Below are 27,403 nucleotides of genomic sequence, written 5' to 3'. Positions count from 1 at the left end.
TATAGGATGCAGTTCACAATCACATGCAGCTTTTAATTATCATTTCTCTTTGTTTCTTTTTATCTGGAATAGTTGATCACCCTTTCTTTGCCTTATGACATTGACATTTTTGAATAATGCAGGTCCCATGGCCTCTTTTAATAGGCTGTCCATTATTGTGTGTTTTTTCTGATGTCTCTCATCTTTAGATTCAGGTTATACATTAGCAGTTGGATTACTGCCAACAATTGAAATACTGTGTGTTCCTTATATTGGTTTCCATTGGTGTCCATGTTAATTTTGGTAACTTGGTCAGGTGATTGTCAGATATTTCCATTGTCTAGTTGTTGTCTTTTGTCTTGCAACTAAAATGCCATCTGTGGGAAGATACTTTGAGACTATGCAAATATTCTATTACTCATTAATCATGCCCACCCCTAGATTTAGCATTAGTGATGATTCTTGCCTGTTCCAATTTTTATTTTGATGGCTGCAAAATGATTATTTCTTACCCCCACACATCCTCTACCTTTACCAGTTGGTAGTTGACATTTTGCACTAAGCAAGAGCTTTCCTGTCTTGTCTATCTGAGCTAGAGACTCACTTACTCCACTTTCTTTTTTCTTCAATACTATTTAATTAATGGTTTTCATTGTCTTATTGCACAAATTGTCATAGATTTGTACCCTTCAGGTTGGTTCCTGTATTCTTTTGATAAGGCCCCAGCATTTTTTAAGGCATTTTTTTTAACTTTTTATCATAACAAGCTGATCCAGGCTCATCATATTCTTCCCTGCCCTTGGCCTTGAAATCAGCCATTTTCCCAAGGATCCCTGGCTAATTTGAGTAGAGAATAACATTAGAAATCAAGATGTAGGTTCTTATGTATTTGGAATCAGTGTTTAAAAAGTTTTTTTTCTTTTTAAGTTCAGATATTTTTTCATTTTCCATTTTAAGTGAATGAAATATTATAATTTAGTTTTATAATCAACTTACAGAAGGTTAGATTCTGCTTCTTATGAGTTTTCCCAAGATTCTGAAAATAAAAATAAGTTGTAAGAGTTCTGGCTCCTATAGAATTACACTTAGGTAGTTAGGTATTAGCCAGAATTGTATGACAGCTTTTCTGTGCTCACCAAAGAAAGTTAATGTTTTTTGGAATTGGTCTAAAAAAATGGCATGGACAATGAGGTAGGATTTTTAAAAATAATATTAAAACTCAGATGATGTTCCTTTTAGGTCATCATTAATGTTTTTCCCATTTTTGGTGTGAAGTTAACTATGTTCTTTTTTAAAAATGTGTTTTTCTTCTGTTACTGGATCATATCATCAGTTCAAAAATAGATCTTTTTAATTCTCATTTGGTCTGAATTACTTCAGACCAAATATACTATGACACGTTATTTGGAAACCTGAAGAGGAGGAACTTAGGGACACATCATCCAAAGTATAATTGTGCAACTTTAAAAATGTTGGCTCTTATCTTTCCAAGATACAGTAATACTATCAGTAATCACAAGCAAAACCTTTTCATTAAACTTTCGAAAATGGGTTCCCAAAATTATTTGACTAAATATAATTGTAGATTTTTTTCAGGGATGAGTAAAATACGACAGATGTAAGGTTGCTTTGTATTACTTCTCTAAAAAATGATAGACCTGTCTAAATTTTTTATTTAGTTGTATCATTTTAAAGTATTTTTAGTGCGTTGAAAAATGTGTTTATGAACCAATAATAATGATGCAATTTACAGTAAAGACATTTTGTATGTCAGCAAATAAATTGTCATCCAAGAAAGGGAGGGGGAAATGATTGAGGGTACACTGGAGAAGTAAGATGAGGAATAAAGAAGGAGTACATAGAAGGAATAGGATTTGTTTCTTCATCTCAATTGGCTTAACAATCCAGTGTGAGGCAAAATCAAAATTTAAATATAAAGATACTCCAAAGTACCTATGTTAAGCACTGATTCAATGATAGACTTAATAATTAAAGACAGGGCAGTGGAAATAAGTCTTACCGAGTTTCAAGGATTGAGTGGCCTTTTAGAAAACAAGAGCTAAGGAAAGCTTAGAGTAAAGGAAATGGAGCAGTCCAGGCAAAAAGCTTATGGATAGGAAAAAAGATTATAGTGTTTATGATACATTGAAGGGCTTATCGTGTTCCAGGAACTATGCTAAAAGTTTTATAGCACTTTTATTCCATTTTATTTAATTCACATGTAGTTTATTTTATTCTTACAAGAGCAGCACTTGGTAAGTTTTAACGTTCCAATTTTATGGATGAGGCTAAAAGACTTACCCAAGGACATTAAAGTACTAAGTCAAAAAGCTTGAATCTGTCTGTCTCCAAAGACCAAATACCAATATCAAATACTAAAGCATCTATTACAAGGCTGCAAAAATTATATCAGTGTGTTATTGGTTCAAGAAGAATTGTCAAGAATAAGACCAGAACTGGTCTTATTATTTATTATCAATATATGACTATGGAAACATTCATTACAAATGAATGGAGCTTGTACATTTTAACAAGTGTTATTTAAATAGTTATTGAACTTTGTGAGAAAAAAATAAATTGAAATGCTCGTAGTAAAATACAATTCCAAATGATTGAGTAATTTATTTGGAAAAATGAAGTAATAAAAATGGATTTCTAAACTGATCTCTTGTTGGCAAAACTTGGAGCAGTGGGGGAAATCACATAAAACATTCAATAGATTTATCTGAAGAATAGACTAGTCATTTTTTCTTTTTTTTCTCTTTTCCCTTTCCTGGTTATCAAGCTACTAAATTGTGCTTATTGTAGAAAATTTAGAACATATTGGGAGAAAAGTAAGACAACAGAAAAAAAATTATAGTTTGATATATTTTGTTTCAATATTAAGGGTTTTTTAAAAACTAAAACTCTATGTAGATCTAATTAATGTCTACACATTAATTGACCATATGGATGTAGTATACTTGATCCATCTCCTAATAGGCATTTAGTTCCCCTTTTGTCAATATCATGAATAACACTGTGATGAATATCTCTTTGGAATAATCTTGATTCTGCCAAGGAGGGTTTTGTCCGTGATTATCTATCTCACTGAATTAGAAATTACAAATAGAGAAAAGTGAGAAGTGGGTTTGCTAGTAATACAGTCAACATTATACTTGATAGTATTCTAGAGACTAATCCTCAGACCTCATTCAACAAAGAGAGTCTAGTGAAAAGTAGCATAAGTAACAATTCAGACAGTGATCAAAATTGAGGGACATACATCCTGAGTTTCTAATGTTTGTTTGATAATTTGCAGCATATGCAATTATCCACATAGGATTCTTGATATAGTAGGAATGGTGGAGATTATGCCTTTTGTGAAAGGGTCCTATCTCCATCCTCTCCCCCTTTTAAAATGAGAATTGCTTAATGGACAGAATGCTGAATCTTAACAGTCTCCCTGACATCCATCGCAGATACATTCTGTAGGGAAAACATTTCACTTAATTAGATATGATTGATTGGTGTTATATGCTTAAAATAGTATGAGACATTAAAACAACAGGAGAAGCTTTTGAGAACAGGCTCCTAAAGTCCTTCAACATTAAATCCCTTTTCTTAAATTTTGACAGTTTTACACTAGGAGAGGCTACAGCAAGAACTGTTATTGCTATTTCAGTTTAACATAAGGATTATTACATGCAAATATACTTAATGGAAAATAGTGTGAACGTCTTTCCAGATTTACAGTTTAACTTTTTGTGTGTCATCTGTTCTAAACAGTTTCTTTAAACTAGCACCTATTTCTTTTAAAGGTTGTATATGAGTACAAGACATTGGAAAGAGAAAACTAGCCCAAGAGTTATAAGACTTGACTTATTAATTCTCATTATACCTTTAATGAGCTGTATGATCATGGCAAGTAATTTCATGTCTCTGGGCATGAGATTGCTTGTTTGTAAAATAAAGTAGATACCTTCTAGTACTATAGTGTTTTTATTATTCTATCATATTAATAACTACATCTGATTTTATTTTATTTTTTATATTAAATTTTTTTAATGTTTATTTATTTTTGAGAGACAGAGTGCAAGTGGGGGAGAGGCAGAAAGAGAGGGAGACACAGAATCTGAAGCAGGCTTCAGGCTCTGAGCTGTCAGCACAGAGCCTGATGCAGGGCTTGAACCAATGAACTGTGAGATCATGACCTGAGCCGAAGTCAGATGCTTAACTGACTAAGCCACCCAAGCGCTCCAGGCACATCTGATTTCAAAGATACATTTTAATTTTTCTCATAGTAGATACAAAGTTTCTACCCAAATTATGATCCACAGGATACTATTCTTAGTCATCTGAATAAGGCATACTTTTTAGACCACTGTGTTGAATATAACCATATGTCCTATATCTTTATGGAATGTTTCAGTATGCCATGTTACATGATCATTAAGGTTTCAACATGTGTTCTTTGAGAAAATAAAGCTGAAATCTTGAGTCTTTGTGCTCAGCATATAAACTTCTAAATTAGGGATTCCAGGGAAGTACATTTTATTTAACCTAAGAAATTATAAGCTTAATTTCTATGATCATATAACTCACCAAATAATATTAATATAATTTTTCATCTAAAAATGATATTTTATCATTTCTAATATTTTTCGTCAATTTTCACATAGTGGGAAAGGACTTTGAAAAGAACCATTGACTTTGGTGGTTCACAAAATAATTTTCTTGAATTTATGAGAACGTAATTTTGAGTTGGTTAACCTATCAGAAAGGAAACAAACAAGAAGCTTATCTGTAGTTTCCCCACTTCATACAGAAGTTTGTACTCATTATCTCATTTTCTTCAGAGATAAGGTTTAGCTTAATAGTATTTCTCATAATGTTGATATTTTAAGTCAGTCCTAGATGTTCTTAGTCATTTTATAAGATACACCAGAGAATTCTTGAGTACTATCTAACAGTTGATTTGAGTTAATTATGTCTTGGGGATAAAAGATGAACATATTTCAGTGCCAGTGACCATATTCTTCAGTTTATGATGATTAATTTATTAACTGTGATTTATTCACTATATATTAACTGGAGGGTAAAAGGTGTTTTAAATTTTTTTTTTCAACGTTTATTTATTTTTGGGACAGAGAGAGACAGAGCATGAACAGGGGAGGGGCAGAGAGAGAGGGAGACACAGAATCGGAAACAGGCTCCAGGCTCTGAGCCATCAGCCCAGAGCCTGTCGTGGGGCTCGAACTCACGGACTGCGAGATCGTGACCTGGCTGAAGTCGGACGCTTAACCGACTGCGCCACCCAGGCACCCCGGGTAAAAGGTGTTTTAAAGAAGATATGCAATAAGAATTACTGAAATAAAAGATGCCAAAAAGTAAAACTTCAATAAATTATCATTCTCATGTTTCTTATATTAAAAAGTATATTATAAATTATGTTACCAACTAATAGTGTGAACATAGGAAATGAATTTTAGTTAAGTATGCCTAGCTTAAAAATCTAGTGGTTAGCTCATATTTTTAAAGGTTATATAAGAACTAAAATTAGGAAAATGAAATAGGCAGGATAGATAAATACTACAATTCAAGCTGGTATGTACATAGTATACTGCCTTTTTTTTTTTTAACATTTATTTATTATTGAGAGAGAGAAAGCATGAGCATGGGAGGGGCAGACACAGAATCTGAAGCAAGCTCCAGGCTCTGAGCTGTCAGCACAGAGCCCGACACGGAGCTTGAACTCACAAACTGCGAGATCATGACCTGAGCCGAAGTCAGACGCTTAATCGACTGAGCTGCCCAGCCACCCCAGAATACTGCCTTTTTCTAAGGCATTTTCTTTGGATGCTTTGACTTGTCTCATTGTTGGATTTCTTCTTTTCCCTTTCCCTTTCTCTCTGACTGTCCTATTTATTAAATTCCAGCTCACTGTTGTGGACCTCACTGATTTCCCTTCTCAGAGTTTCTCAACACTGTAAATATGAACTTCAAAATGTTACAATTTTGTTTTGCACTTATTACTGTTATTTCACCTGTGTTGGTTTTAGCACTTAAGCTAGATTATAAATTTCCTGACACAAAGAACCACACCTTATCCTTCTGTGACACATGCTATGTGTCCAGCCACTTAGTAAATGTTTTTTTGTTTTGTTTTGTTTTGTTTTTTAATTTTTTTTTTCAACGTTTATTTATTTTTTGGGACAGAGAGAGACAGAGCATGAACGGGGGAGGGGCAGAGAGAGAGGGAGACACAGAATCGGAAACAGGCTCCAGGCTCTGAGCAGTCAGCACAGAGCCCGACGCGGGGCTTGAACTCACGGACCGCAAGATCGTGACCTGGCTGAAGTCGGACGCTTAACCGACTGTGCCACCCAGGCGCCCCATAAATGTTTAATAATAAACACATACTGATACATTACTATTTACTTTTTAAAACTTTAAACTTTTTGTTATAAAGATAATGCAAGAGTAAACATTTTAGCAAATTATTTTTCTCTGGATATACACATATTTTTATATGGCATGTGAAAACCGTAATCCCATGACCCAGAGACAAATGCTAAGACAAATGCTAGTCTTTTGGTATATAACCTTCCAGGCCTTTTCTCCTCCATATTAAAAATGTAAATGTATTTAACACAAAATACGCACACACACACACACTCAAATACACTGTATACTACTTTTTTAAAGTTTATTTATTTTGAGAGAGAGAGGGTGAGAGTGAGCAGGGGAGAGAAAGAGAGAGGGAGGGAGGGAGGGAGGGAGGGAGAGAGAGAGAGAGAGAGAGAGAATGAGTGAGAGAATCCCAAGTAGGCTCTGCGCTGTCATTGCAGAACCAGTTGTTGGTCTTGATCTAATGACCAGCGCCGAAATCAAGAGTTGGATGCTTAACTGACTGAGCCACCTAGGTGCTCCTCCTTTTATCCTTTTTTAAACAGAATATTTAAAGAAATACTGTAGGAAGAGTTTTAGTGTGAAATACTATTGTTGAAAATGAGCTTGGCACATTTTGGATATTGGATACAAGTCTTTTCAAGGTAGAAGAGACAGGAATCAAGCATCAAGAGTGCACAAAGATGAGGCTGACATATTCAACCTGAGTGAAAAGATGAACTTCCTAAATATTTTGAGTATGGAGTCATCCCATAAAATCAGCAATCAAATAATTTTTAGCATTTTTGTCTCAGGATACATTTAAAAAGCAATAGTGCTGTTGGGGAAAATTGATATGGTAAGTACTAATTTATCCCATGTTATTGAAGCACAGAGACTGTGACCTACATAGAATGTAAATTACGTAGAAGCTGGGAATCCCACTGGCACATGTAGTCCATGGTAAAAATAAGTAGGAAAAAAATCTATAAGTGGGCAAGTTGTAGCATGTGCTTATGGTGTGTATAAGAGATAAGGTGACCCTGCAAGTCATTGTGAGACAATTCAGTAAACTTAGTGTTTAAGATAAATTTGTATCTTTAATGGCATCTACTAGAATTAGGAATAATCTTAGGTTAGAAAAAGGCTTGCAAGTACTGTTCAGTGAGATAAAATATGTGAAAATGTTTTCTACTATAAAATATAAAATTTCAAAGCATTATTATAACATCTGTTACATTCATAGCCTATGTTTTAAATTTCCTGCTTATTTTTAGATTTCTCACATCTTTTCAGCATGTGAAATACGTAATTGTTACACAAAAGATATTCTAGCTGCTGTAATGAATAAACAGTATTCCCTTAAATGATAAATTATTTATAGAAAAATTTTATCAAAACCACCACATTACTGTGTCTTGGAACAAACCTTATTTTAACCAGCAGTTTTGGGGTTTAAATTTTTTTAGTACTACATTTTTAGTACTACATTTTGCTTTGAAAAGAGGAGTATGAATTTTCTCTAAACTTGTGACATTATATTCTCTTTTTTTGTAGAAACGTTGTTTATTAATTATAATGAAGTATTTTAATAAGAATTTTAATATTTCATAATTTGACTTAATAAAAACAATTAAGCAATAAATATTAATAATTCCAGTCTTCCAACAGAGATTTGGAGAATTCAGTATTTTAAAAGGATGATGAAAGCTAGATTTAAGAAACACAAACACACACACACACACACACACACACACACAAAACAGTCTTTGAAATTAAGCATGAAAACCTGGTGTATTATTATAGTATAAAATCACTAAGAGGGATAGTATATCAGTGTATTATAGTAAACTCAAAGTTATGATCATAAGTAGTAGAGCTTCATCATATTTTATTTCCTTGGGATTCATCTTTTATTAAAAAATATTATAAGGAGTAAAGTTTGTATATAATTTCACTTTTGGGTTTTGGGTTTTTGTTGTTGTTTTTATTCTAAAGTATATCTTAATGATGACATAAGATATACTAGATATATATTCTCAGGTAAATATTGCCAGGTAATCTATAAGCAAAAAGTATAACCAAACTAAAATTAGAATTTGGTGCTTATTTACTTCAACCAGAAATCAGAAAGTCTTAATATATTGCAAAATCTCTGATTAAAAAGATAAAATTATTACATAATATGGATGTTAATTGCCCTTAGTATTTTGCATTACTTTTTTTGACATTTCTTTTTTTTTTATTTTTCAATATATGAAGTTTATTGTCAAATTGATTTCCATACAACACCCAGTGCTCATCCCAAAAGGTGCCCTCCTCAATACCCTGCATTACTTTTTGAGTTGAGATCTAATTACCATGCCATAAAATCCATCCTTTTAAAGTGTGCAATTTAGTCTTTTTAGTATATTAAAAAAAATTTTTTTTAACCATAGTACTGCATTTTGCTTTGAAAAGTGGAGTATGAATTTTTTCTAAACTTGTGACATTGTATGCTTATAGGAGAGCTGTTAGAATTAAGAATAACAACATCTTATGATTTATAATACAGTTATGAAGTAAAAGCCAACCTCTGTAATAAAAAGTGATATAAATAAAAATGGAATTGTTTTTACTTAATACAGATTTACACTATACTGGCGCTTTTTTTTTCTTTTTTTGTTAATAACTATTCCATTTAGTGAATGTTTAGTTAAAGAATAGCTTTAAGAAAAGACCAATGCATTCTATTTTGTGTTTTGGTCAAAGTAGGTTAATGGTTATTTATTTGAAATGGTTATCTACTTAGTCAAGCTGACTTCTAATGGTACTCTAGGGCATTTATCACAATCTCATAAAATGGATAGCTTTATCTTTTTGAGGAATTTTAGTCGTTCTTTTGTCATTTCAAATTTGTTAGTAATCCATGAAGAATATGATTCATTATGTGTGGAAATATTTGGTAAATTCATATTCATCACATTTTTATTATTTCTAAGGATTTTAGAAACCAGCCAACCTTTTAGCTTTTGCTTTATAACAGATGAAAATCTTTCAAGAGCATAGGGACCTTATGACACATATAAAAAGTAAACAGATAGTTCCCTTTGGATATGTGCATTCCATAGACATCTAATACTTGATTATATTTCACTGTACTAGAAAATATACGAGCTCCAACGGAGATAGAAAATATAGTTTTTGGCCTCTATAAGTGAGGGGGGCGGGGGAGAGACTTTCCTTGGTGAACTAGCCAGAAAGTTATTCCAAGAAAATTCATTCCTGCATGTATGCAGTGAACAAAAATTAATAAAGTCTCAACCATGTGCCCAGCTCTTGTTTTAGGAACTGGGAAATTACTAGTGAACAAGACAGAAATCCTGGGCTTCATTAAGCATATTTTAGTGGAGGAGACAGACAAACAAAAAACAAGATAAGCGTGGGGCACCTGAGTGGCTCAGTCGGTTAAGCATCCAACTTTGGCTCAGGTCATGATCTCACAGTTTGTGTGTTCAAGCCCCACTTCGGGCTCAGAGCCTGGAGCCTACTTCGGATTCTGTGTCTCCCTCTCTCTGCCCATTCCCCACTCGCACTTGCACTGTCTCTCAAAAATAAACATTAAAAATAAAAAAAAACAACAACAAGATAAGTGAAATAGGTTAATATGTTGGATGGTTACAAGTGCCAAGGAGAAAAATAAAGCAAGGAAAGAAAATAGAGAATGTTAGTGAATTGGGATTTTAATTAGGGTGCCAGCAAAGGCTTAACAGATGAGAAGTCACTTGAACGAAGACCTAATGGAGATGAGGGAATTCATCATTAGAGTATCTGTGGGAAGAGTATTTCAGGAAAAGGAATAACAGACAGTGCTTAAGAGCCTTAGTTGGGAGCATGCCCAGCATGTTTGAAGAGCAACAAGGAAGCAAACTGGGGCTAAGGAGGAATAGGAGAGACTGAAGGAGATTGTTAAAATAATCCAGACAAGCAATGATGGTGGCTCATAATACTGTGGTAGGAGTGGAGGTGGTGAGCATTCAGGATTTGCTGACAGTTTGGATATGGGGCATGAAGGGAGAGGAATCCAGAGTTTTGATTTGCCAAATGGACAGGTAGGATTTCCATTAACTGAGACTCAATACTGTAGGAGGAATGGAGTTTGAGGAGAAAGATTGGAGCTATGGTTTGGACATGTTTAAGATACCTGTTAGTCATCTAAGTGGACAGGTCAAGCAGGCAATTGGATTTGGCATTTTGGGGAGAGGTTGGTGGGAGAAATGAGTTGGAGGATGTGTGATATATCGGTGAACTGTGCTAAGCATTAAAAGAAAAATAAGTAAAGGAAAGGCTTCAGGAAGGAAGACAGATTTTTGAGCTGCAAATTTGATTAATGGAAAAGAAAGAACATTCTAGTTAGGGAAAATGTCCTGGCATCTTAGAATATCATCTAGAAATCGATCTGAATGCTTTACTACCTTGTCTTTTTTTTAATTTTATTTATAAGTTTTATAGTGCATCATATAGTATAATGGAACAGTAGGTGCACAGGAAATACTTGTTGACACATAATGAGAACAAAAGTTTTCAAAGTTTATTTCATTAACCAGTATTTTTAGTCATTGTAATGTAGGGTATTTTTTTTATTATAGATGTTTTTATTGTGCTAAAATGTACATGACATAGATTTGCCATTTTAACCATTATTAAGTGTACATTTCCATGGCAGTAAGTACATTCTGAAACTTAGTTTTGTGTAGAAAGATATTTTCTCTTCTCAAAAAAATCAACATTGTTGCTTATGAGCAGAAGGAATTTAGAGCTGATTGGGTTTCACTTCTAAGAGCACTGAGCATTCTGTAAGCCTTAGAATCCTAAATGAGCATCACTTTTGTTTGAAAGATTGGTACAAGTAGAAAAACAAGAATGAAAATTAGTGCCTTCTAAAATAGATCTTTTCTTAAAAACTGACTCTCCATTTAAGTGAGTATCATTTTTAGTTGTTTGGGTCACTATCTAAAATAATGTTAATGTGTCTTCTTTACCTTTGATTCCCGATCTCACATAGAAACCAAATGCTCACATAAAGTTGTGGTATATATCTGGAGCATAACGAGCTTTTCAAAATTGAAATAAGCATGGCTTCCTTTATAATTTCTTTGTCTACTTACTTGCTTCTTAGATTCCTGTCAAAGTATGTATCTTTATTTTTAGTTTGAGTTTTGTAAATTATATTATAAATTATATTTTATAAATAATTTTAGATTTTGTAAATTACATGAAAATGTGTGATATGTCTATCTTTTGTGAATTATAAATCTAGAAATTCTGTCTGTTCATTTCAGTGCATCTTTTTCTAGGGAACAAAGAAGGAAGAGATTGAAGGTGAAGTGGAAGCGTCTGGTTTAATTCAGCCCGCAGAAGTATTTGCTCCCAAAAGCCTGGTGTTGGTATCCAGATTAGATTATCCAGAAATTTTTAGGGTAAAGAACTCATAGTTGTCATTATTGATTTGTATTATTGTGTGAATCTGCTTTGAGTGAATCATGGTAACAAGATTTTGTATTTAAAATATCTTTGAATTGATTTAGAGGTTCATCAATAAAATAAATGTAGTGTTAATAGAAAAAAATGTATTCATGTAGGATGAAATACATACCTAGATTAATGTAACTATTTAAACTTATAAGGATGTAGTGTTTGTTTTTAAATAGATCCCATGGCTACTGACTCCAAAATTTATGAATCTAAAAGAAATCATTTGATTGCCTGTAGCAAATTTAAAATGTATTAGCAGTATAACAACTTTGTGTTTTTATTTACCTTCTTTTGAGGAGACCAGGCTCAGTAAATAGATTGAATATCTAAATCTCAAACAGTTTTTGTCTCCAACATAGCTTTAAAATATTGTTTACTTCCAGATATTGTCTCTTTGAGACACTTAGAATTTTTAAATGCAAAAAAAAATTTTTATACATTTAAGCTTTGAAAGAAGAGGGCTTACTTTTCTTATTTCAGTTGCTACCTTTAGTAATAGTAATGTTGATTATTGTCCGAAATCACAGATGTCTTTGGAAAATATATAAAATATACCTTAAAATTTCTGTGGCGCCTGGGTGGCTCAGTCAGTTAAGTGTCCGACTTTGGCTCAGGTATGATTTCACGGTTCGTGAGTTCGAGCCCCACGCCAGGTACTGTGCTGACAGCTCAGGGCCTCGAGCCTGCTTTGGGTTCTGTGTGTGTCTCTCTCTGTTTCTCCCCTATTCGCACGGTCTCTCTCAAAAATAAATAAAGGTTTTTAAAAATTTAAAAATATACCTTAAAATTTCTGAAGGACTTGGGAAATTAATACATAATTTCTGGAAAACTTTTCCATATTCTTGAGATTATATATATTCTAGAAGAATTAACTTAGTGTCAAGATTTCAATGACAATGGGTAACTTCTAACAAATACTAATTTTTCTTTTTTTTTTAATGTTTATTTTTGGGAAAGAGAGAGACAAATACAGAGTACAAGTAGGGGAGGGGCAGAGAGAGAGTCACAGATTCTGAAGCAGGCTCCAGGCTCTGAGCTGTCAGCACAGAGTTCGATGCGGGGCTCAAACTCATGGACCACAATAATGACCTGAGCTGAAGTTGGACGCTTAACCGACCAAACCACTCAGTCATCCCTACTAATTTTTCATAGTCACAAATTTTAATAAACTGAAAGATTCATAAAGATTGCATTTTATCTTCCATTTTACCACCTACCTTCTTCTGAGCTTACAGTGTTAATTATATCTTGTCTCTATTTTGCTAACCTCTGATAATTTACAAAATTTTTTTCTGTAGAACAAATATTCTGAATTTATAAGAATCACAAAGCAATAACATTTTGAAATTTTTATCTTGAAGTTTGACTTTTTGCAAAGTAGGCTGAGACCACAACAGTTTTAAGCCCTACAAATTTGCTAGAGTGTTTATATCAGCACAAACACCTGTTTTACAAATTATGGTTCTGCTTTTTATAAACTCATCGCAAAAGCTCATTTAGAGCTTCTGGTCAAGGAGGAAAATTTAATAAACTTAATAACATTTGCTGCTTAAAACTTATTCCATGGTCACTGTGGAATATACTTTACTGGCTTCAAAAAGAAATTTCCTTAAGAGCAGATGTCACAGCAATTTATTTTTTAATGCTTATTTTTTCCATGAAAAAGTAATCTCTTCTTTCATCTTCTCTTTGTAGGCTTGCCTAGGTTTGATCTACACTGTATATGTGGATAGTTTGAATGTCTCCTTGGAAAGTCTCATTGCAAACCTGTGTGCGTGCCTTGTCCCAGCGGCTGGAGGGTCTCAGGTAAATAGAATAAAAAGGGAGATGAAGAGGGCCTGTTCCTCTTCTCCTCTGCTCCAGTTAATTTAATTTTTGAAGAACAGAAAAAAATGGAATTCCTTAAATATTTTCATTTTAAAGAAGATCTTAGTTAAGCATTGTCCCTATGGTCTGCCTTCTAGAGACCCAAGATTCCATTCTCTTCTTAGGTCATAAGGTTAGTTTTAACACAGGGCTCACCTTTCACATAGCATAATTAGAAGTCATATTTTGTGTAACTTGAACTCTAGTTTACGTTTTCTTGGAAATATTCGTTTTAAGCTGAACATTTAAAACGTCTCCTTTCTACCTTTATTACTCCTCTATACAGCTATGGCTCATTTCATTAACTTATATCAAAATGTTTTTTAGTGATAAAAATTAGAAAAACTCTAAACTACCTTTAGAAATATTAATGTTGATGACCATCCAAAATCACAGATCTTTTCCGGAAAGTATAAGCTATCCCTTAAAATTTCCCAAGGTTTTTGTCATATTTGAGCCTCATATGAGGACATTAAATTCTTTTACTGACATAAAAATTTCTCAGAGTAGTCATCTTGTTTGTCTTAAGATTTTAATTTTCGGGGGGCGCCTGGGTGGCGCAGTCGGTTAAGCGTCCGACTTCAGCCAGGTCACGATCTCGCGGTCCGTGAGTTCGAGCCCCGCGTCGGGCTCTGGGCTGATGGCTCAGAGCCTGGAGCCTGTTTCCGATTCTGTGTCTCCCTCTCTCTCTGCCCCTCCCCCGTTCATGCTTTGTCTCTCTCTGTCCCCAAAAAAATAAAACGTTGAAAAAAAAAAAAAAGATTTTAATTTTCATCTCTGCGGTCGAAAAATAAGAACCTGAGCTTTTATGCCTCAATGTTTCCAGGGCACCATAGTTAAAAAAAAAAAAAAAAAGACTTCCTTCACTTATTTTGCTTATTCTTGTGTAATGTTGTGGAAGAGGACAGCCCTCTAAAAATTACATTGTTTATCCTCCTCAGTCTGACAGAGATGATACTTGCTATGAAACTGACATTTTTTTTTCCCTTGCCCTTTGTCTTTTTTTTAATACAAAATTTATTATCAAATTTGTTTCCATACAACACCCAGTGCTCATCCCAACAGGTGCCCTCCTCGATGCTCATCACCCACTTTCCTCTCTCTCCCACCCCCCCATCAACCCTCAGTTCTTTCTCTTTTAACTCTTTGGTCTTACCTGGTGTCCTGTTACTCTTAAGTTTTTATCCTCTTGTCTTCCTCCTATTCCCTCCTCCCTCATTCTTCTTCCCTTACTACAAAGGCAGAATAGAAGATGTAAGTTTGGTTACAAATGAACCTAAACTTTAAAGCTGTGGAATTATTTTATGGAACTTTCTCATGTGGGATTTATTTTGACTTTATTATGTTAATTTATTTTTTAATTTAAAAAACTTTTTATTGTGGCTGCTAGACGTTTTAAAATATTACATATGTGTTTCATGTTACATATTTTTTGTTTTCCAAGTTTTATTGACATATAATTGGCATAAAAATGTTGACTTTAATATTTTCTTATTTTTTAGTTAAGTATGATTGTCACTAATTTTTGTTTCTCCATTGTTATTAAATTTCAGCTTTCTAATTACTGAATTTTCTCATACCATATTCATTTGGGTACAATGTAATTTGAATATTTTTGGTTTCATCATTACTCTTGCATCTATTAATTGGATCTTATAGGCTCATCATTACTCTAAATTTGGACTTCAAAAAAAAGTTGTTTTTTTTTACATTTTTTATTTTATTTAAAAAAAATGTTTAACGTTTATTCATTTTTGAGAGACAGAGAGAGACAGAGCACAAGTGGGGGAAGGGCAGAGTGTCAGCACAGAGCCCGATGTGGGGCTCAAACTCAGGAACTGTGAGATCATGACCTGAGCCGAAGTCGGGCACTCAACCAACTGAGCCACCCAGGTGCCCCATATTTTTTATTTTTGAGAGAGAGAGAGAGAGAGAGAAAGAGAGACAGAGCACAAGTGGGGGAGGGGCAGAGAGAGAGTGAGACACAGAATCCGAAGCAGGCTCCAGGCCCCGAGCTGTCAGCACAGAGCCCGATGCGTGGCCTGAACCCATGGACCCGTGAGATCATGACCTGAGCCGAAGTTGGACGCTTAACCGACTGAGCCACCCAGGCACCCCCCCAAAAAGTTTTTTTTTAATTTTATTTTGAGAGAGAGATAGAGAGCAAGTGGAGAAGGGACAGAGAGAGAGGGAGATAGAATCCCAAGCAGGCTCTGCACTGCTAGCACAGAGCCCCATATGGGCCTCAAACTCACAAACCTCGAGATCATGACCTGAGCCGAAGTTGAAAGTCAGATGCTTAACAAAACTGAGCCACCCAGGCTTCCCCCCAAAAAACATTTTTTTAAATAAATTTGAACTTTCAAAGGATTTTTTTTGTTTTAAGAAAATGAGAGAAATCATTTATGTTTGTGTATGTGTGTTTTTCACCCATTCTGCAGAAGCTGTTCTCCTTGGGTGCAGGAGACAGACAGCTGATCCAGACTCCTTTGCATGACAGTCTTCCTGTCACAGGCACTAGTGTGGCTCTCCTGTTCCAGCAGTTGGGTATGTCTTTTCTCCCATTGTCAGTGTCCTCTTGTAGAAGCCTATGAAAAAAAGATTTGTCTGAAACTCATGTCACCTGACATAAATCAAGAAAATAAAAAGCTAATGATTAAATACCTGATATATAAAATATATAATTTTATGGGTCTTAATCTTAAATGGTATTCATTCTTTACTTTCTTTTTTTTTTTTTTTTTTTTTTAAGTTTTAACCCTGGCCTCTTTTGCTCTGGAGTCAATTCGACTTTTAGAAAATAGGCAGATTTTCTTTATGCTTTCAAAAATGAATAGATAGTATAGTTTGCTTTTCCTTAGATGAATTAGTTTTGTACAATCCTTGTCAGATGGAACTAAAAGTCCCATTCTTCTAATCTATCACCTGGATCAGGACTTTATCTTCAATTTTCTAGCAATGGCAAGGCTGAAGAATTGTGGGGAGGACATCAGAAAAAGTACCCTCTATCCATTGGATACCTTGTACTTCATTTAGGGAGTAGTATAAAAATTTTTTTCAAAATTTTTTTTCTTTTTTTTTTAATGTTCATTATTTATTTTTGAGAGAGAGAGAGACAGACCGACAGACAGACAGACAGACAGAGCATGAGCAGGGGAGGGGCAGAAAGAGAGGGAGTCACAGAATCCAAAGCAGGCTCCAGGCTCCAAGCTGTCAGCATAGAGCCTGATGGGGGCTTGAACTCATGAACCGCAAGATCATGACCTGAGCAGAAGTCAGACATTTAACCAACTGAGCCACTCAGACGTCCTAATTTTTTTTTCCAAAAATTCATTTAAATTCTAGTTAGTTGACATATAGTGTAGTGTTGTTTTCAGGAGCAGAATTTAGTGATTCATCACTTACATACAACGCCCAGTGCTCAACACAAGTGCCTACCTTAATGCCTATCACTCATCTAGCCCATCCCCCACCCCCCTCCCTCCATCAACCCTCAGTTTGTTCTCTATCATTAAGTCTCTTAATGATAGAGTCTCTTATGATTTGGGATGCCTGGGTGGCTCAGTTGATTGGGCGTCCAACTCAGGTCATGATCTCAGCTCGTGAATTTGAGCCCTGCGTCTGGCTCTGTGCGGACAGCTTGGAGCCTGGAGCCTGCTTCAGATTCTGTCTCCCTCTCTCTCTGCCCCTTACCTGCTTATGCTCTGTCTCTTTCTCAAAAATAAATAAACATTAAATTTTTTTTAATAGAGTCTCTTACGGTTTGTTTCCATCCCTTTTTTTCCCCTTTCCATATATTCGTTTCTTAAATTGCACACGTGAGAGAAATCTCATGGCATTTGTCTTTCTCTGACTTATTTTGCTTAGCATAATACTCTCTAGCTCTAGCCATGTCATTGCAAAAGGCAAGATTTCATTCCTTTAGATGACTGAGTAGTAGTCCATTGTGTATATATATATCACCTCTTCTTTATCCATTCATTAGTCATTGGACACTTGGGCTCTTTCCATAGTTTGGCTATTATTGATAATGCTGCTATAAACATTGGGATACATGTACCCCTTCAGATCTGTATTTTTGTGTCCTTTGGGTAAATAACCTAGTAATACAATTGCTGGATTGTAGGGTAGTTCTATTTTTCACTTTTGAGGAATCTGCATACTATTTTCCAGAGTGGCTGCGCCAGTTTGCATTGGGGCGCCTGGGTGGCGCAGTCGGTTAAGCGTCCGACTTCAGCCAGGTCACGATCTCGCGGTCCGTGAGTTCGAGCCCCGCGTCAGGCTCTGGGCTGATGGCTCGGAGCCTGGAGCCTGTTTCCGATTCTGTGTCTCCCTCTCTCTCTGCCCCTCCCCTGTTCATGCTCTGTCTCTCTCTGTCCCAAAAATAAATAAACGTTGAAAAAAAAAATTAAAAAAAAAAAAAGCTGTCATCCTTTGAGTTGAGACTACAAAGGACCACAGCTGAGGAATGAGTCAAGGTCTACATAAGGTCCCTTGAGGAACTGAAGTGGAACTTGAGATCATTTTAGTTCCTTAAAATGGATTCTAGTGATCCTTGATGCTACTACAGTATATAGCTATATAGTACCAGTAAAAGAAAATCCTCTCTGGAGCAACATAACTGCATTCTAGGCCTTAAGTATACCTGTAAAATTTTATATATAAATATTCCCAACACTCAACCAAAACTAGCCAGAAACACAGAGGACTAATCCTATATGAAAGAAATACAGAAGAAACCATAGACAGGGGCACCTAGAAAATAGTTACCAGATTCACATATTAAAATAACTATGCTTAAATATTGAAGGAGATAAACAGTCAAGAGTGAGAATTTGGGGAGTGGCATCAGCAAGATGTTAGAACAAGAAGTCCTAGTCCTCCTTCCACAGAAACATTGCTTTAACAATGATGTACCGTTCAAAATGCAATCTAGCTAAGAATTTGCAATGAGCACACAGCTGTTAAATGGGTAAGGTAACAGACATGTTAAAATGGGTAAGGAGAGCAGCGTCACTTTTTCTTGTCAGCCTCTCCCCCAAGCTTGCACAGCTCAGCACAGGGAGAGGACGCCCCAGCTTGCAGCTCCTTGGGGGAGAGGGAAGGAGAAGAGTAGAGTATGTATTCAATTTTCCAGCTTTTTGGAGGGCTGCCTGAGGGTGAGACTGGTCCCTGTCTTACCTCTTTTGGAGCACTGACAGGATTGGCATGGTTTCGATGCCACTGAGAACAAAGAAGAGTAAAGGGTAGCTTTCTGTACCATCATTGCTTGTCACAGGTGGAGAAGATGCACAACTTGGGGTATATCCCATGGGAAGGAGGAAGAGGAAAAACAGCAGTCTAACTTTTCAGAGAGCTGCCTGAATATTGACAAAGTTGTAGAGGAATTGTAACTTTAATTCACTGCTGATGAGAATGTGAATTGGAGCACAGTTTGATTTACTAAAAAGTTAAATAAACCAAATAATCTAGCCATTCTACTCTTAAACCTTCTACTCCATTTACCTAAGGAAAATGGTAACATTGTCCATAAAATATTTGTACATGAATGTTCATTTCCATATTTTTATGGATATTTTAAAAACTAGGAACAAGCTCAGTCTGGATCAGTGGCAGTGGTTAATGGTGATGATAATACATAAATAATCTGGTATATCCATACAATGCAGTACTACTAAGCTATATAATGAATTATTGAGACATGGTATAGCATAGATTAATCTGAAAATAATTATGCTGAATTTAAAAAGTCATACAAAAAAGAATTTATACTGTATGATTTGGTTTCTATAAAGTTCTAGAAATGCAGTCTCTGTGGTAATAGAATAGTTGCTTTGGGGGTGAGAAAAGAAGGATTACAAAGAGATATAAGGAAACTTTTTTTTTTAATGTTTATTTATTTTTGAGAGAGAGATAGAGACAGAGCGCAAGCAGGGGAGGAGCAGAGAGGGAAACACAGAATCTGAAGCACGCTCCAGGCTCTGAGCTGTCAGCACAGAGCCTGACGTGGGGCTTGAACTCACAAACCATGAGATCATGACCTGAGCCGAAGTTGGATGCTTAACCAACAGAGCCACCAAGGTACCCCAAGTATGAGGAAACTTTGGAATGTTTTGTTCATTATCTTGATTGTGGTGATGGTTTTACAGGTATGCATATATATGTCAAAGTATATCAAATTCTACAAGTGAATTAAAAATATATATTCATACAAGAGCTTATACATGAATTTTCATAGCAGCATTATTCATAATAGCCAAAAAAATGGAAACAACCCAAAGGTCCATCAACTCATAAATGGATAAACAAATTTTGGTATATTTATATAAATGGATTATTATTGAGCCATAATAAGGAATGAATTTTTGATATGTGCTACAAATGGACAAATCTTGAAAATGTTATGTGAAGTGAAAGAAGCAAGACTCAAAAGGTCTTATATTGTATGATCCCATTTATATGAAATGTGTACAACAGGCAAATCCATAGAGACAGGAAGTAGATTAAAGGTTGCCAGGAACTGGTGGGGGAGGGGACAGTGGAGTGACTGATAAGGAGAATGGGGTTTCTCTTCAGGTCATGAAATTGAGTTAGAGACTGGTGATGGTTTTACAACCTAAGCCTATTCTAAAAACCACTGAATTGTATTCTTTATAAGGGCAAGTTTATGGTATATGAATTATATCTCAATAAAGAAAAAACTTCTTGTCAGAAGAATTCAGAAGCCATCTTGAAGAGGCTTGCAACTGATCTGATGGTATAATTTGAGCTTCATAAATGATGGTAATTGCAATTGATTGAAACCCAGCAAATATTTTTAAATCCATGAATTCATAATAATATTAAATGAAAAATTATTACCTTAGAACATAATGGAACCAATTTGTTATCTTGAAAACTTATCAGTAAAGGAAAAGAGGGGCGCCTGGGTGGCTCAGTCGGTTAAGCGTCTGACTTCGGCTCAGGTCATGATCTCACGGCTTGTGAGTTCGAGCCCTGTGTCTGGCTCTGCGCTGACAGCTCAGATCCTGGATCCTCTTCGGATTCTGTGTCTTTCTCTCTCTCTCTCTGCCCCTCCCCCGCTCACACTCTGTCTCTCAAAAATAAACATTAAAAAAAATAGTTTTTTAAATAAAGGAAAAGAATCTAGCATTTATTCTGCCTTGTTTATATGACTATATAATACAGGACAACCCAATAGTAGATGAGGAGAATTGTGTCTTTTTAAAAGTATTCTATCAAGGTGCACCTGGGGGCTCAGTCGGTTAAGCATCCTGCTCTTGGTTTTGGCTCACATCATGATCTCATGGTTTGTGAGTTTGAGCCCTGCATCGGGCTCTGTGCTGACAGTGCAGAGCCTGATTGGGATTCTCTCTCTCTCTGCCCCTCCCCTGCTCTCTCTCTCTGTCTCTCTCTCTCTTTCAAAATTATAAGTAAACTTAAAAAAATAAAAATAATAAATAAAAGTATTCTATCAATAAATGAAAAAATTATAGTAACAGAACATCATCATTTTACAGTCTTTAGTAAATGAAGATCTGATAATCAACAAGTGTTATTATAAGAAGGAAAAAAGCAGGTATTATATATCTAGCCTTGCCACACACACTACCTGTAGTTTGGTCAGAGGGATTAATCTGAGTCTGATTTCAGGAAATACAGAAGACAGGGGAACACATTGAAATGCACCAAAAGATGGCAGTTGTCAAAATCTAGGCTCTCAGAAGATGTGGTGTGTGTATATATATGTATGTATGTATGTATATAATGTGTGTGTGTGTGTGTGTGTATATACACACACACATATAATGGAATATTATTCAGCCATAAAAAAGAATGGAATCTTACCATTTATAATAACATGGATGGAGCTAGAGAGTGTAATGCTAAGCAAAATAAGTCAGATAAAGACAAATACCATACTATTTCCCTTATATGTGAAATTTAAGAAATGAAACAAATGAGCACAAGAAAAAAAAGAGAGAGTAACCAAGAAACAGACTCTTAACTATAGAGCACAAACTAATGGCTACCAGAGGGGTGGTAGGTAGGGGGATGGGTGAAATAGGTGAAGGGAATTAAGAGTACACTTATCATAATGAGCACTGAGTAATATATAGTATTGTTGAATCACTGTATTGTACAACCGAAACTGATATAACACTGTATGTTAACTATACTGGAATTAAAGTAAACTTTTAAAAAGTCTGGGTTCACAGAAAATCATTGGTCAAATGTCCCAGGTTCTTTTTTTTTTTTTTTTTTTACTATTTTTAATGTTTATTTATTTTTGAGAGAGACAGACAGAGCACAAGCATGGGAGGAGCAGAGAGAGAGGAAGACACAGAATCCAAAGCAGGCTCCAGGCGCCATGCTGTCAGCACGGAGCCCAACACAGGGATCGAACTTACAGACTGTGAGATCATGACCTGAGCCGAAGTCAGATGCTTAACTGACCAAGCCACCCATGTGCCCCTGTCCCAGGTTCTTTAACAAATAAATTTTAATGAAAGGAAAGGAATGGAGGAATAACTTCAAGGTTAAAAGAGGTTTATAACATACCCTATTTTTAATAGAGTGAGATTGAACTATAGTGTCTAGGAATGCACATTTTGGCAATGAAACTATAGAAAAAAAGGAAAATGATTGATAGAATAAAATCAAGATAATGGTTACTTATGGCAGTAGAGAGAGAATTCTGATTGGAGGCACAGGGAAGGGGCCTTTAGGGTTGCTGGCAAAGTTCTCTTTCTCAGCCTAGGTAGTGTTCCTTAATTCTTTAGGATAATTCACTATGCCACCCATTTTACTTGTATGGTTTTCTATATTTGTGTTTAATCTTTCAATAAAAATATTTTTAAAAAACTTATAAAACTAACTCTTTACATGTATATATTTTATTTAAAAATATATAGTACTTCAACACATTAGAGATTTTATTCTCAGATAACAAAGTCTAGAGGTAGGCAGTACAGAGCTGATGTGTTGACTCACGATTGTCTTCAGGGATGGTATGGAAATTCTACTCCATAGTTTTTCCTTACTTATTAATAAGGGGTTTTTCCCTTACAAGACTGTGAGCTTTAAGAACTTCTTCTTATTCTGTGTGTCCTCTGTATTTGGCATAGTACCTTAGGCTCAAAAAACATTAATATTTGTTGAATACATGAATGAATACATTAGCCATGAAGAAAACGGCAATCATTATTTTATTAGATGATGTTCTATGTATGGATTAAGTGTGTCGGAATGTATGACTATTAGTCATTTGAAGATCAGATTTCATTATTTTACTCTCTAGTATTTTCAGCTGAATTATCTTTTGCTTACATATTCAAAATTTAATTTTTCAGGGAAAAAATAAGGAAAAGATAAGAAAGGGAAGGAGAGAGAAGGATGCTTCTAAGCGCTGTGTGCAGAGTTGTAGTTTCCAGAGCATGCGGCACTGATAATTCTGTCTAAAGGCGTGTTCTTATCACCAGTCATTTTGGTTGGACTGTTGTTGAAGGCCATTATCAGAGTTCACTACCTGGGTTGGGGGTGAGATGGTGGTGGTGGATTTTATAAAGCATAGACAGGAAGCAGATAAGACTGTAAGATTCTTTTGTAGCCTTGACCAGTTTTCCTGTGGAAGGTCTAAATGTAATGATAGCATTTCCTTGGTTCTTCTCTCCACGGATTGTTATGATAATGAATTTGTTTTTCACAGTTTGAAAGGTCTCTGCCATTGCCTGAAATAATTATGTGGACTTCTACCATCACCCACCTCATTCCCCATAATTTCCTGTTAATCACCTTCGTCTCTTACTTCCTGTATTATTTATTTGTTCCTTGTAGCCTATCTGAACTATTTTTGTTTACCTGCAGATTTGTGGAAAACTGTAGATGTTTTGTTTTTTTAATGTTAGTAAGATTATATTCACAGGACTGGTTTTTATAGCCCATCTGATTTTTTTGTTTGTTTGTTTAATCCATAGCTGTTTAACTCACATGTTCCTCTTTAACCCAAATAATTTTGTGAAATTTTCATGACATGTTTTGCCATATCTGTTTAGTTATAATTTGGATTTTAACTGCAAATACGCTAATTTTAGAATACTTATTCCCCAGTTTTTACAGTATCCTATTTTAAAGTATACTTAAAAATGTATACTACATTTTTTAAGTTGCGCACTAAAATGAACTTGGACCCTCATCTATTGTCAATTTCCATAGTTAAACTACAATAGTCTTATATCATCCGTGCTTATACTTCTATCACAGCTTTACCGATGTATTATTGACGCATAGCTTATGTAAGTTCAAGGTTTACAATGTGATGACTTGATGCAGATATATATTGTGAAATGATTACTACAGTAAGATTAGCTAATACCTCTGTCCTTTCACATCATTCTAAATTTTTATGTGTGTGCTGATAATATTTAAGATTTACTGTCTTAAGAACTTTCAAGTATATAATACAGTATTATTATAATCACCACGCTGTACATTAGATCCCCTGAATTTATTCATCTTATACTTAGAGTTTGTGCCCTTTGACCAGCGTCTCCCCATTTCTCACACCCGTTAGCCCCTGGCAACCACCATTCTACTCTCTATTTCTATGAGTTCAGCTTTTTTTGATTCCACATGTAAGTGAGAACATAGAGTGTCTTTCTCTTTCTAATTTGTTTAACTTAATATAATGCCTTAAAGGTCTATCTATGTTGCTACAAAAGGCAGGATTTCTTTCTTTTTTATGGATGAAAAATATTCCATTGTATTACAATTATTTTCTTTATTCATTCATCTATAGAAGGACACTTAGGTTGTTTCCATGTCTTGGCTGTTGTGAATAATGTCATGAACATAGGAGTGTAGATAACTCTTCAAGATAGGGATTTCATTTCTTTTGGATATATAATCAGAGGTGGAATTGCTGGATCATATGGTAGTTCTATTTTTAATTTTCTGAAGTACTTCTACATTGTTTTCCAAAATGGCTGCGCCAATCTACATTTCCACCAAGAGTGCACAATGGATACCATTTCTCCATAACCTTGCCAATATTTGTTATCTCTTATCTTTTTGATAAACATTCTAACAAATGTAAGATGATAACTTACTATGGCTTTGATTTGCATTTCCCTGATGGTTAGTGATGTTAAGCATCTTTTCATATACTCTACATGGCATTTGTATGTTTTTAGAAAAATGTCTATTCAAGTCCTTTGTCCAATTTTTAATCAGATAGGTCTTTTTTCTTGGCTATGAAGTTGTATGTGTTCCTTATATATTTTAGATATTAATCCCTTATCAGATAGATGGTTTGCATATATTTTCTCCTCTTTTGTAGGTTGCCTTTTCATTTTGCTGACTTATTTCTTTTGCTAGGCAGAAACTTTTTAGTTTGATATTGTCCCACTTGTTTATTTTTTCTTTTGGTGTCACATTCAAAAAATCATTGCAAAACCAATGTCAAGGAGCTTTCCCCTATGTTTTCCTCTAGTAGTTTTATAGTTTGGGTTCTTATGTTTACATATTTAATCCATTTTGAGTTTGTTTGTTTTTTAAGTGATGTGACTTAGGGGTCCAATTTCATTCTTTTGCATGTGAGTATCCAGTTTTCCGAGCACTGTTTATTGAAGAGATTATCTTTTCCTCATTGAATATTCCTGGCTCCTTTATGAAATATTTGGTGACCTTATGAGTTTATTTCTGTGATCTCAATTATCTTCCCTTGATCTGTGTGTTTTTTATGCTAGTACCACACTATTTTTATTACTATAGCTTTGTAATATAGATTTAAATCAAGAATTATGATGCTTCTAGCTTTGTTTTTTGTCAGGATTGCTTTGACTGTTTGGGATCTTTTATGGTTCCATATAAATTTTAGGATTTTTTTCTGTTTCTGTGAAAAATTTCATTAGAATTTTGATAGAGATAGCATTGAATCCATAGATGGTTTTGGGTAGTAACATTTTAACAATATTAATTCTTCTGATTCATGAACACAGGATATCGTTCCATTTATTTGTGTCTTCTTTAGTTCCTTTCATCAGTCTTGTGGGTTTTAACATATAGATCTTTCATGTCTTGGTTAAATTTATCCCTGAGTTTGAAATTATTTTTGAATGCTGTTGTAAGTGGGATTGTTTTCTTTATTTCTTTTTTATTTTTATTTTTTTAAATTTTTTTTAACATTTATTTATTTTTGAGACAGAGAGAGACAGAGCATGAATGGGGGAGGGTCAGAGAGAGAGGGAGACACAGAATCTGAAACAGGCTCCAGGCTCTGAGCGGTCAGCACAGAGCCCAATGTGGGGCTCGAACTCACAGACCGGGAGATCATGACCTGAGCCGAAGTCAGACGCTTAACCGACTGAGCCACCCAGGCGCCCCCTTTATTTCTTTTTTAGATAGTTTCTTGTTAGTATATAGAAATGCAACTGATTTTTGATTATTGTTGACTTTGTATCTGCGTCTTTACCGAAATAGTTTATTAGTTCTAATAGCTTTGTGGTAGGGTCTTTAGGATTCTCTCTATATAAGATCATATCATCTGCCAAAAGATACAGTTTTACTTCTTTTCTTATGTGGGTGCCTTTTATTTCTTCTTGCCTAATTGCTCTGATGAGGGTTTCTAGTACTCTGTTGAATAGAGTGGTGAGAATGGGTACCTTTGTCTTATTCCCGATCTTACTAGGAAAGTTTTCAACCTTTTACCATCGAGTAAGATGTTAGCTGTGGGATTGTCATATGTGGTGTTTATTATGTTGAGGTACATTCCATCTATACCCAATTTGTTGAGAATTTTTATCATGAAATAATATTGAATTTTGTCAAATGCTTTTTTCTGCTTCTATTGAGATGATCATATGATTTTTATTTATTTTTATTTTTTAAATTTTCATTTATTTTAGAAAGAGAGAGAGACAGAGCATGAGTGGGGGAGAGGGAGAGAGAGGGAGACACAGAATCCAAAGCAAGCTCCAGGCTCTGAGCTGTCAGCACAGAGCCCAATGTGGGGCCGAAACCCATGAACCATGAGATCATGACCTGAACCGAAATTGGACGCCCAACTGACCAAGCCACCCATCTGCCCCAGTCATGATTTTAAAATCTTTCATTCTAGGGGCGCCTGGGTGGCGCAGTTGGTTAAGCGTCCGACTTCAGCCAGGTCACGATCTCACGGTCTGTGAGTTTGAGCCCCGCGTCGGGCTCTGGGCTGATGGCTTGGAGCCTGGAGCCTGTTTCCGATTCTGTGTCTCCCTCTCTCTCTGCCCCTCCCCCGTTCATGCTCTGTCTCTTTTCTGTCCCAAAAATAAATAAAAACGTTGAAAAAAAAATAAAATAAAATCTTTCATTCTATTAATGTGGTGTATCACATTGATTTGTGTATGTTGAACCATCCTTACATGCAGGATTAAATCCCACTTGATGATTGTGTGTGGTCCTTTTAGTGTGATGCTGAATTCAGTTTGCAGATGTTTTATTGAGAGTTTTTGCATCCATTCATCAGGGATATTGGCCTGTAGTTTTCTTTTCAAATAGTGTCCTTATCTGACTTTGTTATCAGGATAATGCTGGCCTTGTAAAATTAGTTTGGGAGTGTTCCTTCCTCTTTAATTTTTTAGAAATTTGAGAGGAATTAGTATTAATTCTTATGTAAATGTTTGGTAGAATTTACTAG

At 35.1% G+C, this 27,403-nt stretch overlaps 1 protein-coding gene across 2 annotated transcripts in view; it reads left to right on the top strand.

Moving 5' to 3' along the window:
* SBF2 (SET binding factor 2) overlaps positions 1–27,403 on the top strand; it is a 489,861-nt gene that overhangs the window by 223,174 nt on the left and 239,284 nt on the right. For both annotated transcript variants that reach the window (XM_047070360.1, XM_047070361.1), the window contains exons 4-6: positions 11,685–11,807; positions 13,558–13,668; positions 16,170–16,275. In XM_047070360.1, the coding sequence (XP_046926316.1) occupies positions 11,685–11,807; positions 13,558–13,668; positions 16,170–16,275 (340 nt within the window). The remainder of the gene's footprint in view (positions 1–11,684; positions 11,808–13,557; positions 13,669–16,169; positions 16,276–27,403) is intronic.

Source organism: Lynx rufus, unplaced genomic scaffold (assembly GCF_022079265.1).
Source record: "Lynx rufus isolate CCGP_SWC_20201006 ecotype Redwood Valley unplaced genomic scaffold, mLynRuf1.p SCAF_9, whole genome shotgun sequence".
In the NCBI taxonomy this organism is placed as follows: domain Eukaryota; kingdom Metazoa; phylum Chordata; class Mammalia; order Carnivora; family Felidae; genus Lynx; species Lynx rufus.
The sequence above is the reverse complement of the archived record's forward strand: the minus strand, read 5'-3'. Positions and strand labels throughout refer to the sequence as shown.